The 12,670-nt window shown below is 43.8% G+C and overlaps 1 protein-coding gene across 4 annotated transcripts in view; it reads right to left on the bottom strand.

The window, feature by feature from the left end:
* Positions 1 to 176: 176 nt before the first annotated feature.
* Positions 177 to 12,670, bottom strand: part of Pdpk1 (3-phosphoinositide dependent protein kinase 1) — a 67,485-nt gene continuing 54,991 nt past the window's right edge. For all 4 annotated transcript variants that reach the window (XM_052759143.1, XM_052759142.1, XM_052759145.1 and 1 more), the window contains 3 exons: positions 7,062 to 7,119; positions 6,045 to 6,197; positions 177 to 5,696 (listed from right to left, as the gene is read on the bottom strand). In XM_052759143.1, the coding sequence (XP_052615103.1) occupies positions 5,580 to 5,696; positions 6,045 to 6,197; positions 7,062 to 7,119 (328 nt within the window). In that variant the 3' untranslated portion in view covers positions 177 to 5,579. The remainder of the gene's footprint in view (positions 5,697 to 6,044; positions 6,198 to 7,061; positions 7,120 to 12,670) is intronic.

The following is a 12,670-nucleotide window of genomic DNA, read 5'->3' as shown; positions in this document are numbered from 1 at the left end:
TAAAGTGCCCTCCCAGGCATGATGTGCAAGGCGGAAGTTCCGACTCGAAAAGCAGGTCGGCGACAACCGCTTCCGGCCACAGCGAACCTCGGGATCTCACAGGGCTCTTGGGCTACAGCTCCACCCCCGCCCCAGCCCTAGCCCCGGCCAAAAGAAGAGCCAGAACAGCGAACGTGTACACTCTACATGCTTTTATTACAAGACTACCGAGCATACGAGGGAAATCCATCATCTGGTAATTACATCTAAAGCACAGATATTTGAAAAAAAGAGAAAAAATTGTTTCATTAAATTATATGATTAAACCATGACCAAATAGAAAATTTATATAATAAAGCCAGGAAAAAAGTTGTAAAATATAGTTTACAATAATTATTCACATTCAAGGCTGTACATCAATACATACAACAACATGGCCCCAAACATGAATTCAATCCAAATAATTCATATATTAGAATTTAAATAACAGACTGAACTAGAGGCTGACAATAGCCAGCAAATAACCTTATATAAGAATAAAAATACAAAAGTGTATATCCTAGTATCATTGCATTATCTGTTTTCATAAGTATTTTTAATTTTTGCTTTGCCTGTACATCACAGTTACAGCTACAGACCAGGTAGAGAATATTACACATGTTCTAACTGACTGCCACCAACCTGAACGACAGCAATAGACTGATTCATCCTACTGTATGTGACTATGGAACAGCTGCAGCAGCTCTAAATACCACTAACAGTTGAATTTGCCAATGTCCAATCAAACTATGGTCATAAGGGAGGCTTTCACCTGCACAAGGACTCACTTGTAGTTGTTAACCCAGATGATTAAACTAGGGTGGACTACATGAGGAAGGGAAAATTTGCCTTTTGTAAAAACCTTCTGTACAGTTTGAATTCTTCATACAGAAATAGAGAATTACAGGGAATTTTCAGGTATTCACATTGGTCAATTCATTTGCTCATCACTGCAAAGGTGCTTTGATAGAAACAGCTTCCTTCCTAGGCCACTTGCCCACAAACATTGTGATTCTAACCCTTAAGTATTAGGCCAGAAGCCAGTTATCTTCAGGGTTCTAAGAGTGGTCCCAGCCCCATCTAATCTGCCAGGGCCTTTGTCCTACATTCTACCTAAGAGGTGCTACACCCACTGGAGTCAGTTTACATTGGGTCTTTGCAATAAAACAAAATGGAAAAGGTGTACGGCAGCATCTCTTGGAACATGGTATCTTCACCATACTCAGTTGCTACAGTCTCCCAAGTCTCAGCTATGAGCATCCTGGGTCTATGGAGCAATAGGGAGAAGCCTTGAGGCATCAGAAAGCAGGGAGCTGATTTCTGCACATCTCAAGCCCTAGCTCTGATAGAGTAGAGTAACATTGAGTATGGTGCCTAGAAAAATCTCTGCTGCATGTTTCCAAGTGGAACCAACAGGCCCCACCCAACACAGTTAAGGATACAATCCAATTTGGGTGAGTGGGCTGTATGCAAAGACCTTAATTACCTGCAGCACACAGGAAGGTTTACATGAGCATAGCTGGGATACCCATCCTCTGCAATGAAAAGGTCTGGCCACTGTGCTGTCCTGAACTGCTAACCTCAGGAGGGATGGAGCAAGGACAATCACAACTGTACTTTTATAAAACCCAATCATCTACATGGTTTCTTTTTCAATTAGAGCTTTGCTACTCTGCTTTGCTACTGATCCCCAAATGGCCCAAATGCACTTTCTGAGTCTATAAACTTAATTATGAATTACCCATTAAGCATGTGGCAAGGTCAGTTCAACACTTTATCTCTGCTGACTGTGCAGAAGCAGATTCAGTACCATTGTGGACACAAAGTACAAGATTCTGAAAACATCACCAAGCACTTGGAAGCCATAGCAGCAAGGATGGAAAAGAAGTAACATGCATGACCAGATTCTTGCAATGAAAATGAAGAAACTGGCTTTTGGAAAAATCTGTCACAAATGGATCTGCAGTAATGACATTTTAGCATTTTTTTTAATAAAAAAAAAAGAGCAGTCATAGTCAAACTTTCTTGGGAATACACAGCTTAGCAGGAACTGATGTGTTCAAAATCTGTAGGATATGAGGAAGGAGGGGTTGTTACTCAGAGCATCTAAACATCAGACCAAGGAGGAACAGCTGTGAAATGAACAAATCCTTTGACCCAAAAATACCACTTGCAGGCATATAAGGGAGAGAAAAAAATCAGAGTAAAAATCAAAGACTTAAAAGTATATTCACCACAGCATTATTTAAATAGCAAAAAACAAACAAACAAAAAAACCCAAAAGCATCTGAATGTTTTACAATGGGGAAACAGTTGGATAACTTACAAATTTACAACCATTTGAGTCCACAATTATTGAAAACATGCTTTTGAAGACCTGCTCATGGTATGGAGAAATGTTTAAGGAAAAAAGGTCAAGTGAAAAGGCTGGATGCAAATGATGTACGTCGTATGCTCCCAGTTTGGTTTAAAAAGCAAACAAGGGCTAAGGGTGTAGCTCAGTGGTAGAGCACTTGCTTAGCACTTCTGAGTGCCCTGATTCAAATCCCAGTACTGGGACAACAAAAAGTTGGGGAAGAGCAGGATCTACATCAAAATGCTCACAGTGGTCTCTGAATGATCGCCTTTCTTTTACTTTCAGAAAACAGATATTACTTTGAAGAAAGCACACAATCACCTATGGCCCCCTTTGCTGGCACTGCGAGTCTGTGCCACACTTGACTATCTGCAAGGTTACTTCAAACATGGATCATAAACACTAGAGTGGCCCAAAGAGGGCTGCAGCAGGTGAAGTTTCTACCAGTCTGACACAAGCCATCTTTCTCAAAGTGGTTTTTACTGCATCTACCAGGTTAGAGCTTAAAATGATAGCTGAGTCATGATGCCACTCCCTGGAGTGCCAAGACTCAGCTACATGGGGATGCCCACTGCCCAGCCAGAGTGCAGAAAAACAGGTGAAATGACCCATTCAAGTTCAGCTTCATCTGTGACACCAAGAAAAGACAGGGCTAGTAGGCTATGGGGTACAGTCCACTACACCTAGGTAGGAGAAGCCAGAGGACAGTCTTCAACTTTCTGTTCATCCTTGCCATTCTTAGGACACATGACTTCTGGAGCTACTAATGGGGCACTTCTTTCTCTTCTTAGATAGATCCCCATTTACTGTTTTACACACACACACACACACACACACTTGTACAAACTGACACCCACATCCTGTCCTACAGTGTAAGGCACCTGCGCACTGGGTGACGGCTCTAAGGATGACTGGAAAAAAACTGAAAGTGATCTAAGTCAGGGTAAGAAAAGAATATGCATGGTTCTCTGAGGGAAAAAAAAAAAAAATAATCAAGGAAAAGGGGGCAGTAAGGTGACCTGGGAAGAGCTCAGCTATTGGAGCATAGGGCAGTCATCATGACCACCCACTACCAGCTCAGCTAAACCCTGATTTTGGAGGTTAGGATGGTGCTTGGTAAAAGCCCAGGAGGTAGTGTTGCTCTCCAGGGGAGAAAGCAACAGAGGACTCTCCCATAAGCCAGCTAAGTGTTCTAATTCAAGCCACGCCTCAGCCCCACGTGGTCCCCTGTAGTTAAATGCCCTCAGAGATGCATTCCCAGGTCTGCATGCACGCAACAGCCAGGAAGCCACTCTTATACATGCCAACACAGGGTATAGGACACTCTGAGGACTAAATAGCCACAAGGCATGAACAAGAACAGGACTCTAAGGAGGAGACAGCCAAGTGTAGCTAACACAGGTTCTTCAAAAACCAGGAGAAAGAGTGCCCACTTTCACTCACAGGCTGACAGTGTGCTGGGCTATCTGTTCCCTGGGTCCTAGGGACAGGTGAGGTCCTGACACCTGCTCCTTAGTCACTTGAAGCTCTTATCACACAATCCAGTAAAGTTTGAAGAAGACCTGTGTTCCCATCAAGCACTCCTACCAAGGCATGATGGTGAGCTTTTCATCTACACTCCACCCCAGTTGAAAAGAACCACTCTTACTGTTCCAAGTTTGAGAACAGAATCTTTCTTCTCTTAGTTTGGGTGGCCTGGCCCACAGGTGGTCACTGTGGACAGAACTGGGGTAATTTCTGTGTGGGCATTTTTAGAGCGCATTTATGAAAGTCAAAAGAAATGGCAAAATTGTTGCTGCCTTCAGGACATGGGAGTCAGAGGTGTTGCTGTGAGAAGTCTATGAAGGCAGGTGCCTACTTTTTCCCACTAAGGACCAAGGGCCACCCTTCAGGGACATCCTAGTCAGAGAGAGGTACAACCAAGTACCTCTGAAATATCCCAGGCCATCTGTATTACAGAACAAAGCATTGTCACCTTAGCATCAGAGAAGTGTCCCAGTACTGGCATCTCAGTACTGGCAAAGAATGCCAGCATAGGCAGACTCAGGTTTAAGTGGGCTGTTCCTGTGAGCATTGGTAACATTCTTTCCAGGCAAGGTCCATGCTCTATGGTATCAGGTGACCAGGCAACATGAGAAGGCTTTCAGATTTTCAACAGAGATGTAAAAACTGAGCTAGCTGAGAAGTGTTTACCCACAGCACCAATAGGTGCGTGTGAGGCTGGGCAGGAGACTGGCACACACTCTGGTATTTTTCTCAGTCCCTGCCTCATAGAGCATGTGGCTTACACATTTAAACCTACACAGAAACTCCCAGGAAGGCCTGCTACCCTACTCCTCTACATGGGAGCTGTGGCCCAGGCTGGATTCTCCATGGTACTTCCAGCCTTGCCCAGGTTCAGGACAGGATTCTGTATCCGATAGCGATCTAGTTGGGGTTATCTAGGTGCTGGTATGACAGCACCCCTCCTGGACACATGCTTGGCTGGGTGTCTAATTCCCTGCATGAACTGCTAGAAGTGGAATGCTGGAGCAGAGCCCAATGAGGGCAGCCTGTGACTAAAGCAGCCTGCACACTTCTCACCATACAACCTGCCTGCTGTTAAGGCAGGAACCACAGAAATCCTGCCACCAGAAACACACCTGACCACATCTCTAGGGCCATATAAGGGACTCAAGGAAGGGAGTACACATACAAGCTAAGAGCCCTGTACCTACAGTAAACTGGTGACCACCCCAGTGGAGGAGTGAAGAGGCTCCCTGGTGAAGAAGAGCCAGATACATCCAGTCCCTCAGTCACAGCAAGAGCTGTGTTTATCAGGTGGGGAGGAGCAGAAGTAGGCATGCAGTTCCTGTGGATGCTAGGAGGGGCTGGTGATGCCAAATCTGGCCACTTGTCTGGGCAGAAGCTGGGCTACCGTGCAAGGAACTGGGTCTCCATGGCCACAGCAGCACATGGAAGCCACCACAAAGCACAGAGAGCAAGCAAAGCGACCCTGAATTCCTGTTTGTTGGTTATTTGTTTTGTTCTTTGTGTGGCTGGGTTCTTTTTTTTCTTTTCTTTTAAATAAAAAAGCTGCAAGGTTTCCGCCATCCATGTTCTCCTTGAGATGGCTGGCAGGTGGTCTGGAAGCGTCCTGGGTGGCGGCCGAGCCGCGCTGGGGCAGGTGTCCTGGCAGCGATAGGCAGCCCGGCCGCAGGCCACGTCACTGCACAGCAGCATCTGGATGGCTCTGGTACCGCTGCCGCCAAACTTCCTGGATCTTTCTGCACCACTTGTGAGCATTCCCGCTTGGATCCATCAGGTAATACGTCCTGTTAGGCTGCAAAGACAGAGCATCTGATGTCCTCCAGGGAGTCCCGTCCCCACCCAGCCTGTCTTGCTGTCAATGCTGCCAGCATCTTTTTGAAGCCTGTGTGCACAGTGGACTTCTTCATTCTATAAGCACAGAAACTAAGGACATGGGCAGCTGACCTACCAAAAGCAAAGATTAAGTAAGCAGAGTATCTCCTGGCCCAATTCTGGCCTAAGTTGTTCATACAGGTCTCTGAGACACAGGAAGCTGACCTGACCCTAGATGCTTCCTTGGCCAAAGCAAAGGACATTTCCAACCAAGATGCAGAAGCCTGTGGTGACACTAGAATCAGAAGCCTTGCAGGGACAGACTCACCGTGTGGACAAAGAAAGTTTTAAAATTCTTGGCCTCTGGTCGGAGTTCTTGTGACCATGGAATTTCACCTTTCAAGACTTTGTTGACAGGATCAACGTAATATAAATGCGGCCCTTCTGTGAGTAATAACTGTCGTCGTCTTGCAAATAAACCCTGGTACAAATAAATAAATAAACAAACTGTATGATCAAGGCACAGATGAGACTAACTTGTAAGTAGTTCATGGCATAGTGACTGCCAGCTATCCAGACACCTCTTCCTCAACCTAGGCTCAGCATCTTACATCAAGAAAACATAAGCACAGGTCTCTGCTGTTTAGCTCACAATGTGCCCATCAATGGCTAGCTTCTAGTTCCCTGGCCCCTCAGCTTCTCTAAGGCACAGAGTCTGCCCTTGGCAGGCCAGGCCTCAGTCCACCTTCATGGAGATTCTCACTTCCAGAGTACATACAGCCAAGAAGGATAGCAGACTCTGATATATTCTGCATTATCTGTTGCCCATAAAATGTAATAAACAGCAAGACAGTGGTGGCCCACACCTTTAATCTCAGTACTCAGGAGGCAGAGGCATGTGGATCTCTGTTGAGTTCCAGGCCAGCCTGGTCTATAGAGCCAGATCCAGGACAGCCAGGGCTACACAGAGAAACCCTGTCTGGGAAACAAACAAGCAAACAAAAACAAACAAATGTAATAAACAACTCGTGCATTTTCAAATCTTCTAATGAAAGACTCTCAGAAATGATATATCCTTCTCAATGTGACAGAACCTTAGCATAGTGAGATGGGCCTTGTGCAACCCTGAGAAAGCATGCCCTGTGGCCAGAGCTGGTTTCCCACACACCCCTACTGCTTCCCTGAGAGCCTGAGTGTTCCTGGTTATAAAATCTAGAGATGATCTCCAAAGATCATGCCAAAATGCCATATCTGACAACTCATTGCAAGACCCGGGGATGAAGAATGATCTGAGCTAGAAGCAGTAAGAAGACACAGGATGAAGAGCATCAGGAACTCGACTCACCTTTCGCTTATCCACTGGGCCCATTTTTAATATTAGATTATTTTCTACAAACTGGTGCCTAAAAGAGAAAGAAAGAAGAATGAGACAGCCGTTCTCCAAACTCTCTCCTTCGGGCAAACTCCCCAGGGCCTCTGCAGACTTTACATTAGTCAAGTCTGCCCCCACCCTCACCCCATGACCCCACCCCACAGATGCAGACCCTCTTCAGGTCCTAGAGATAGCCCAGATGCAGTGATGCAATGTGTACAGATTTTATCTGCACATACGGGCCAGAACCTACATTCCTGGGGTCATCTTCCAGTTGGAGATAGCTGCAAAGTAGAGGAAGGCTGGGAGACAACGTCACAGACACAAAATAACACACAGCATCAACATCATCATAATTATCATCATGTTAAAAAACTGCAATGGAGCTGGGTGTGTGGCACACAACTCCCAGCACTTGGGAGACAGAGGCAGGAGCATCTCACAGGATTGGATGCCACCGTGAATCAATATTGGAATCTGTAAATTACTTCCCAAGCCAGGACACTTAGCAGTGCCTAGAATCCAAAGTTCTATAGAAGCACAAATCCTTAAAAGATAGCTTCAGAATATCTTTTCCGGATTGAGGTGTATTGCTTAGTGGTATAGGGGGTATTTAATATGTACCAGGTGATAAGGCCCTGGGGTTTCAATTCCCAAGATGGTGATGGGGTGGGAGCATGTCTTTTCCAATATTTCTACCATATTGATAAAAGATATTTATTCAAATATGTCAAGAATTTGGTCTGACCAGAGGCCTCAACCCAGACCAATGACTCTTTGCAGTGAACATTTGCAAGTAGAGATGTATAGACCAAAGAGTATACGGCATGACTTGTTAGGTTGCACTGCAGCTTCCATGACAAGATTTTTAATTCCTTCCCCTTTTTTTCATTTTATTAAAAAATTTCTCATTTTTTTCTCTTGAATTTTGTTTTATTGGGGGGTACAAGGGTAGAGGGCGGATGCCAAGGGACGGAGATTGAATGGGATCAAGATACATGATTGAAAAAAACACATAGAATAAATAAATTTTATTAATAAAAAAAAAAAAAGAATTTGGTCTGAGGTTTTGCAGGTAAAGGCACCTGATGGCCAAGGTCAATCCCTGGGAACCACACAGTAGAAGGAAAAACCTAACTCCCATAAGTTATCCTATGACTTTTACACATGGACTACAGCATGAATATGTGGAAGGAGAGAACTAACTCCTCCAAGTTGTCCTCTGACGTCCATGTGCACAAACAATAAATCAATAATGTTAAAAAATTCTTTTGAAGAATTTGGTTTGACTTACTACACAAGCAGCATGTGTACTTCACTTTTGTCTCCTCAGAGTCAAAGACAGTTTAACATCTAAGGTTACTTTATTGGGTTAAAGCTACCTTTAAAATACCTGCTCATGGTACTTTTTTTTTTTTTTAAAGATACTATAATAGAACCCATTGCTTTGTGTATCCAGGCAAGCACTCTACCCACCTGAGCTACAGCTCAGCCCTATATGTCCTGTCTGATGGCATTTCTACTATAAAAACAAAACAAAACAAAATCCCACATTTTCTGTCTGAAAACTGTCTAAGTCAAGCATGTAGATACTCTTGATACCTTCCTGAGGAGCCAGAGCACTTATGAGAACCACCTTCTAGGCCCCACTACTTGACCCATACAAAACCAACCAGACTGCCTTTCTAAGGCATGCTGCATAACCAACTCTTGGTCTCAAGTCACACACAATATACTGTGTAGGACTTTGAGAACAACTGAGATTCTGAACAAGGACAGGATAGTGACCCATGAGAAAGAGTGAAATATGCATTCTCTGAGAGGTATTTACTAACCAAACAGCCAACATGAAACACAGGGGGGAAAGGCTGGTTCTGAAAAGAACTTTAGTGAGGAAGATCTACTGTCACACAGAAAGTACAAAGCACAAAGATGTGCAGGTAATACTGTAGGGCCTGCCACAAAGTCCAGCTAACAAGCAGACCCTGTAATATTTTAACATAAGCAAAGACTTAGGTAAAGAAAGGAAAGACTTCCTAATTTAATTATTGGAGGGGGAGCAAACAACACAGGAAGCAGAGTCAACAGCCAAGGAAGCAAACACGATCCTACAGACAAGAACCAGCCTATCCTTGGTTCACTCTGCACACAGAAAATGTCCTCACACCCCGACGTCCTGTAAGTCTTCGTGTGTGTGTGGGGGGCGGGGAGTCACTTGCCTACAGCCCAGGATTCAGAGACACAGGAAACAGAAGCCAATGAAGCTCCATTAGCAGCAGCAACCCCACAATCCACTACTGAACAAGCCACTTGCAACAGGTTACTGCTACTATCTGCCTGCTTTCTTTCTCTTTCTTCTTTTCTTCCTTTCTTCTCTTAGGGGTTGAACCTAAGGCAAGCATTCTATCGTTGAGCCATATCCCCAGCTCTGTTTATCTACTTTGAAAAGATTACTACAAAGACTCATCTAGACTTTAAAAAAAAATTATAGGCCAGTGGTGGCACACACCTTTAATCTCGGCACCTGGAAGGCAGAGGCAGACGGATCTCTGTGAGTTCAAGGCCAGCCTGGTCAACAAAACAAGTTCCATGACCATCAAGAAACCCTGTTACACAGAGAAAACCTGTCTTTAAAAAAAAAAAGTGTATGAGTGTTTTGCCTGCATCTGCAGAGGCTAGAGGGGATGATGGATCCACTGGAACTGGAGTTAGATAGTTTTGAGCTGTCATGTGGGTGTTGGGAATCAAACCCTGGTCCTCTTCTCGGCTGAGACATCTCTCCAGCCCTATTGATTTTTACTGAAAAGTCAATCCCCACTCCTGGAGCAGCCCTGGACACACTTTAAGTACCTTTCTCCCTGAAAAGTCAATCCCCACTCCTGGAGCAGCCCTGGGCACACTTTAAGCACCTTTCTCCCTGAAAAGTCAATCCCCACTCCTGGAGCAGCCCCGGGCACACTTTAAGCACCTTTCTCCCTGAAAGATTCATAGCTACAACTATACCTGAAATAGAGCCACAGATAACAACGCAGTTCATGGGCAGCCTCCCATTCACACATAGCAACGTGGCTCTCTCAAAACAAGCAAATTCTGTCATTGATGCCAAAGAGATGAAGACACAGAGGCTGAGGAGTTCATGTTTCACCCATGGTCAACTCACAATAATAGCCATGCAAAACTCCAAAGCCTGGTTCTCCCCTCTGCTACCCATACAGACTCCAAGACTATCTCCAAGGACCTGAGCCTAAGGCCCCAGAACAGCTTCACTGTTTCTTGGAGAGCACAGTGCAGTTGTAGAACTGGGAGTATCCCCTGACACCTGAGATGTCTCTACAGAGCTGGCTGTACTTGGGTAAGAACACCTGTGGTGCTGGATAGCAGGCACTAATCTGTTTCCAATGTCAGCAATCTAGCCCTCAGGTCTCATTTTTATCTTATTTTACTTTTTATTAGACTTATATTCATTTTTAAGATTAATTTATTATGTATACAGTGTTCTGGTTGCATATATGCCTGCAGGCCAGAAAAGGGAACCAGATCTCATTAGGGATGGTTGTGCCTCCTTTACCAATTTATTCCTCTGTGATGGTGGACAGTATGAGCCAGAAAGAATGACCTAGTTCTGCAGTTCCTGCAACCATGCCTTCTTCAAAAAACTCAAATCTTCTGTGTGTACACACACATGTATGTATGATGTGGAGGTTAGAGGTCAATGTCAAGTGTCTCCCTCAACTGATTTCCATTTCTTTTTTTTTTAGATTTTATTTTATGTGTTTGAGTTCTCCACCAGTGGTAATTAGAATGAAATGGCCCAATAGGCTCATTTATTTGAATGGTTAGTCACCAAGGAGTGGAACTGTTTCAAAGGATTAGAAGGATTAAGAGGTGCGGCCTTGTTGAAAGAAGTATGTCACTGGAGGTGGGCTGAGGTTTCAAAAGCCCATGACAGACCCAGTCAGTCAGTCTGTCCGTCCGTCCGTCCGTCTCTATCTCTCCTCCCTCCCTCCCTCTCTCTCTCTCTCTCTCTCTCTCTCTCTCTCTCTCTCTCTCTGCCTGCAGTTCAGGATATAAAGTTCCCAGTTATTGTTCTAATCCTTTCCTTCATGCAGCCATGCTCCCTCCCACCATGATGATAATGGACTAAGCCTCTAATTAAATGCTTTCTCTTATAAACTTGATACCACTTATTTTTCCTTCTATTTATTTATTTGTTTGTTTGTTTGTTTTTTGTTTTTTGAGACAGGGTAGTTTCTCTGTGTAGTTTTTGGTGCCTGTCCTGGATCTCGCTTTGTAGACCAGGCTGGCCTCGAACTCACAGAGATCCACCTGGCTCTGCCTCTCAAGTGCTGGGATTAAAGATGTGTGCCACTGCCACTCAACTTATATATTTATTTTATGTATATGAGCCTACATGTATATATGTGCACCACATGTATGCCTGGTGTCTGAGAAGGTAAGAAAAGGGCACTGGATCTCCTAAAACTAAAGTTATGGATGATTGTGAGCCATCATATGGTGTTGAGAATTGAACCTGGTTTCTCTGCAAGAGCAACAAGCATTCTTAGCCACTGAGCCATTTCTCCAGGCCCTCTCCACCAAACCTGGAGTTCACCAATTTGGCTAGACTAGCTGGTCAGCAAGCTGTTGATCACAGATCATACTATTTTTTTCCTCCCCAGCAATGGGAATGCAGGTGTGCATTTCCAACACCGAATTCTTTATGTGGTTGCTGGGTACTGAACTCAGGTCCTCAAGCTTACATAGCAAGGACTTTACTGACTCAGCCATCTCCACAGCCCCTTACACCTTTTTAGACTTATATGGTGCTGCTGGGGCTGAAACAAAAAATCTTTAAGTCAATAATCTTTTTTTGTATTATAAATGTTCTTTTACTTTACAAAAGTATTAATATCAAAAGTAACTGTTTTAGATAAAATTTACAGAACTATATAGTATTTTTAATATTTTTAATACTATCACAAAACAGGTTAACAAAGTTTACTTGTATTTCTATATAGGTACATGATCATGATTTTAAAGTAATGACTTAGTAGACAATTAAAATTACAAAGTAGCTGGGCGGTGGTGGCGCACGCCTTTAATCCCAGCACTTGGGAGGCAGAGGCAGGCGGATCTTTGTGAGATCGAGGCCAGCCTGGTCTACAGAGCGAGATCCAGGAAAGGCGCAAAGCTGCACAGAGAAACCCTGTCTCGAAAAACAAAACAAAAAAATTAAAAATTAAAATTAAAATTACAAAGTAATTAATTATAGCAGGTATAACTGAAGATTGCTCATGAGAGTATAGTATAAATATTAGAATATTTTAATCTAAAATCTTTAAGCCATAAACTTACTACAGAAAATAACATACATACATTCAGTCTATGTACTGTTACGATAATGTCTATCCTCCAGTATGTAGCCACTGAAAAACTCCACTGCAAACTAGCAGCAAATAACAGTGAGAAAAGGTAAATATTATCTTAGCATTAACATAGTAATTTTGTCACAGGAAAGATAGGAAATCCATGAAGCTCTCTACAGAGGCATCACTTTCCACACACCTCCCCGAAGATAGTGC

The sequence above is a fragment of the Peromyscus californicus genome, unplaced genomic scaffold (assembly GCF_007827085.1).
Source record: "Peromyscus californicus insignis strain IS unplaced genomic scaffold, ASM782708v3 Scaffold_3__1_contigs__length_106647218, whole genome shotgun sequence".
Lineage (NCBI taxonomy): Eukaryota > Metazoa > Chordata > Mammalia > Rodentia > Cricetidae > Peromyscus > Peromyscus californicus.
This window is presented reverse-complemented; position numbering and strand designations above follow the sequence as displayed.